Raw genomic sequence first — 4972 nt, 5'->3', positions numbered from 1 at the left:
GACCGCGCCGCCGCCGCCTACCTGACCGCGCCACCGCCGGTTAGAAATTTTTTTTCTTTTGTTTTGTCCTCTAAAAACGATGTGCGTCTTATGGTCAGGTGTGTCTTATGGTGCGAAAAATACGGTAATTGTATATATAATTGTATTTTGTAGAAGAATGAGGTTTATATAGAGGTTAAGGATGATGTATTAAGTTTTTGTATCACGAGAAACAAATTGTTAGGAATATTTACTCTGGAATGTCACATATGTCCATTTTTGTTTTAATTGTATTATAAATAAAAAACTTTTTATAAAAAAAAGTGGCAGGTGGGAAGTTTGTACTTTCAAACTTAGGGGTTGCCACAAAGGGGTTGCCACAAAGAAGAGAGAGTCAACCTATTCTCCAGAACACCTGAAGGCAGGACAAGAAGCAATGATACAAACTAATCAAGGAGAGAAGCAACCTAGAACCAAGGAGAAATTTTCTGACAGAACAATTAATCAGTGAAATTACTTGCCTCCAGAAGTTGTGGATGCTCCAACACTGGAGGTTTTAAAGAAGAGAATAGACAGCCATTTGTCTGAAATGGTATAGGGCAGGGATGCCAAACTGCCAGCTGATGAGCCAGATGCATTATAGTGAAACTGCGCCAACCCCATTCCTGGCAAAGGCAAAAAAGTCATGATACATCATGACCCATCACGTGACGTTATGAATTTGACACCCCTGGTATAGGGTTTCTTGCCTGAGCAGGGGATTGGACTAAAAGACCTCAAAGATCCCTTACAAATCTGTTATTCTCTTAAAACTTCTAACATCTTAACATTAAATATTAATGTAGCCTTATAATAAAGTAGAATTAGCTTGTCCAATCATGTTTCTTATCTGTTTTAGCTGGAAGGACTGACATCAAACTGTTTTCATGCTGAAGGTAGAACTAGAACTCATGTTTTCTCAGTTTCTAATTTGGTGCCTTACCCACTACACCAGTAGCAGTAAGAGGGATGAGTATTATGAACCCATCCCTGATTATCATATTGGACATAGGGTTATTCAAAAGTATTCAAAATTTTGGTGTGGCTTTTATCCTTTTTTGTATCTTTGTTTTTGTGGAGATTAAATATAATTTGGTTTAATTCAGAAATATGCATTTCTTTCATATACCATTATTTATGTTGTGTGGATTTCAAAACAATAACAACAAATCAAATATATATTTAAGCTATGGTTTTAAATAAAAAAAGAAAAAAGAAAAAGAAAAAAGAACAGTAAGCAAAATATCTTTGATATGTCTAACTTTCATGTATTTTTATCTAGGGATGATCCATTCCCAATTGGTTTTCTCTGCCCTGAATTCCAGAACAAATAGAAGTATGAACTTATCCCTTTTTAATTATCTTGCTCAAAGAAAGCCTCTTGCACATTTAGATGAGGGTGCCGAAGATACAGAGTGTTTTTCTACTGTAACAGAACTATTTCCTGCAAGGTAAATGCATGTCTAATGTGGAGTATAGGTTAAGAGAAAGGAAAGCAGTTTTATGAATAGGCAGTTCTCTAATACAGGTTAAGTCTTCTTTCGCAGCTTACTGCAATACTTGACAGAATTAAGAACAGATGACTGCGGAAAAAAAATATTTTTCAATCAAACCTAATTTGAATTGCAATATTACAGTTGGGTTATTTGGCTGTTACATATAGATCATGATTGAACCCAACCTGTTTTACGGGGTTAGTAAAATTAATTCTGCTCAATCTTAACATTCAGTATTTTTTAAACTTTGAGTTACATATAAGTATATTCTGTTAAAAAATGGTTAATTGTCACACAATCCTCCTCATTTTATAAGCAGCAAAGATGATATAGATATTATATCAATTTAGATATATATTTTTTAACTTTCAACCATTAGTGTTTTCTTTTTTCAATTTTTCACAGCAGATATCTCCATTTATATACACTTGGCTAAGGTTTTTTTTAAAAATAGATAAGCAAGATTCAATAGTCCAAATTCTTACTAGAGTGGGAAATCATAAAAACCCAGAGCAAAAAAGGCAAGACAGGACAGTGAAATAGTTTTGTCAAAAGAAAAAAGTTTAACATTTCATGTTTGATTATCTTGAAATCTCTGCATTTTGAACAAATAGACATTTGTAGTAATGTATATTAATTTTTTTCCTTAAAATGAATTTTTCTTGACATAATACATATTATCTAATAAAAAAGTAATTCAAATACAATTTTTTATCATGTGCAAAAAACTTGAATTTCAATGCTATAATCAAGGAAAATGTCTTACTTCATAAAAGCACAGCTGAATACGCAAATGATACTAAGAACTAGTATACTTTAAAATAATAAATGAATTAAAATTTCAAGAAAATAGGCAACACTTAAGTTGGGCCTCTTATGAAAGAAAGAAAAATTAGGAAACCCAGCATAATGAATTCCCATGTAGCATTCAATATTAATTTGATTTTGGTTCCTTTTCTAACAGATCCTATGGTTCTCAAATCATCTCAACTAGAAAACCAAACTGCAATAATGGAGTTTATTTTGTTGGGACTCTCAAATGATCCACACATAGAGGATTTTCTTCTTCTTTTGATTATGATCATATTTGTACTCACTATCCTGGGAAATATAAGTGTTATATTAGTGATCAGGTCTGAGCTTCACTTTCAAACCCCCATGTTCTTCTTTCTCAGCCATTTAGCTTTTGCTGACATCTGTTATTCTTCAGTCACTGTTCCTAAGATGCTGGCAAACTTTATTACAAATCAGAAAACCATTTCTTGGGAAGGATGCATTGCACAGATTGCCTTCTTTTTCCAAATTGCTGCTGCAGAGGTCTTCATTCTCTCAGCAATGGGCTATGATCGATATGTTGCTATATGTGATCCCCTGAATTACAGCAGATACTTGACAAGAGAAATATGCATTAAAATGGTGGGTGGAGCTTGGCTTCTTGGATTACTTTATGCTATACTGAATGTAGTACCTTTGCTAAATCTCCATTTTTGCGGCAACAATATAATCAGACACTATACTTGCGAGCTTCCTTCCCTCTTGGCATTGTCGTGTGCAAATACCTTCACAAATTATATTGTTCTTTTAATATCTGTGATGGTATTTGGTTTTGGCTCATTTCTCATCACACTTGTCTCTTATATTTACATCATTTTAACTATTCTGAAAATTAAATCATCAGTAGGCAGGCAGAAAGCTTTTTCTACATGTAGTTCCCATCTTATTGTCCTGGGCTTATTTTACATTTCAGGTTTGATTCGCTATATGAAGCCAAGTTCTGAATCCTTCATGGATTTGGATAAAATAATCTCTATTCAGTATAGCATCTTAACTCCTATGTTAAACCCCATCATCTACAGCCTGAAAAACAAAGAGATGAGATCTGGTCTAGAGAAACTATTTGGAAAGATGAGACCCATTCTTTACCCATGAAATAATGTTCATAATTTCTGATTTAAAATCTGCCCAGCATCACCAATGAGAAATAATGGTAATAATTAATGACACAGCAAGGGTGTGATATGCTGTTTCCACCAAATCCTCAATTTTGATAGTAAAATTATGCTCTGATATGAGAGTATATGGACTTCTCATTGAGATAATTCAAAGTAAGCAAGGTAGTCTTACTCTAATATCCTTCCAAACAGTTTATTTAAAATATGAGGATTAAAATATGATATTTTTAAAAAATTGTTTCTTCTTACAATATGTATCTCTGTGTCTCACTGTCTTTTTAACTTTGAAACATGTAATGTAATACATTCCAATATGCATTTCTAAAGTCATTTTATGTAATTGTATAAGAATTAGGCGGCAGGGTTAAAAGATCCAATATATTCTACACCCTAATATGATAAGTAGATTTATCTGGAAAGTTGGGTTCTATTATTTCATATCAGAATTTAGAATAGTACAATGCTACATGCTGATTAGAAAACCCATCAGTTTTATAGCTTCCCATGGCTGTCACTGAAAACATTCCTAGTAATTGCATTATATATATTCACCATGCAGTTATTTTTCAGTTGTTTCTGCTATATTGGCAGTAGTTCTAGTCGAATTCCATATATTCAGGCTCACATGGATAGCAGTCACGTTTAGCAAGCATTTTATGTGCTTTGTGGATTACCTTAATTTTATTATAAATACTTTGAAGATATATTCTTTGTTATTTGTTGATAAATAAAGGACTACTGACCAACTTTCCATGTTCTAATAATAAATAAAAGTTGTATTTATTATTGTATCCCAAAACACTAAACTGCAAATTCTTTTTGGTGGATGAATTATGGTTAGAAATGAGGAGTTATATCCAGACTGATAATCTTTACAAAATTGAACCTTAGTAATTTTATGATCCACTGGGTTTTATGAAAGTAGCACATAAAGTCTCATCTTTGTACTCTTCCACAGTTGGGAATCAAGATCTGATTTCAAGATACAAGTAGTAGGACAAAAACCTACAGATGTAAAAAAACATTTTTTTTTAAGCATTGGACGGATTGATTATGGCTTACTTGATTCATTAATAGTTAAAGTATGAGAGGCTTCTTCTCTTGGCTTATCTCAACTCAAGAGACAAAAGTATTTATTTATTTTATTGTTTTGTTTTGTTAATGTTATTATTTTTGAAAGGTATTAGAATTTTAAAGATGATTTGTATTTATTTTGGTATTTTATTTTTGCAATCTAATCAAATTAGACATTGTATACATCTCTAATACACTAATTATTGAATATGTCTAGTTTAATGAAGAGAAGGATGAGGAGGGACATGATAGCAGTGTTCCAATATCTCAGGGGCTGCCACAAAGAAGAGGGAGTCAAGCTATTTTCCATGGCGCCTGAAGGCAGGACAAGAAGCAACGGATGGAAACTAATCAAGGAGAGAAGCAATCTAGAACTAAGGAGAAACTTCCTGACAGTTAAAACAATTAACCAGTGGAACAACCTGCCTCCAG

At 32.8% G+C, this 4972-nt stretch overlaps 1 protein-coding gene across 1 annotated transcript; it reads left to right on the top strand.

Moving 5' to 3' along the window:
* The first annotated feature begins 2483 nt into the window (after nt 1-2483).
* LOC107288437 (olfactory receptor 5AN1-like) lies at nt 2484-3443 on the top strand. The gene has a single exon (XM_015817057.1). It carries the CDS (start codon nt 2484-2486, stop codon nt 3441-3443), a length of 960 nt encoding a protein of 319 aa, XP_015672543.1.
* Nucleotides 3444-4972: the final 1529 nt, after the last annotated feature.

Source organism: Protobothrops mucrosquamatus, unplaced genomic scaffold (assembly GCF_001527695.2).
Source record: "Protobothrops mucrosquamatus isolate PMUCROS unplaced genomic scaffold, P.Mucros_1.0 scaffold550, whole genome shotgun sequence".
Taxonomy (NCBI): Eukaryota; Metazoa; Chordata; class Lepidosauria; order Squamata; family Viperidae; genus Protobothrops; species Protobothrops mucrosquamatus.
Note: the sequence above shows the minus strand (reverse complement) of the source record. Positions and strands in the feature narration are given on the sequence as shown.

Bases quoted from the DNA above. Each gene is read 5' to 3' on its own strand.
- LOC107288437 (XM_015817057.1), top strand. From the start codon at position 2,484: ATGGTTCTCAAATCATCTCAACTAGAAAACCAAACTGCAATAATGGAG.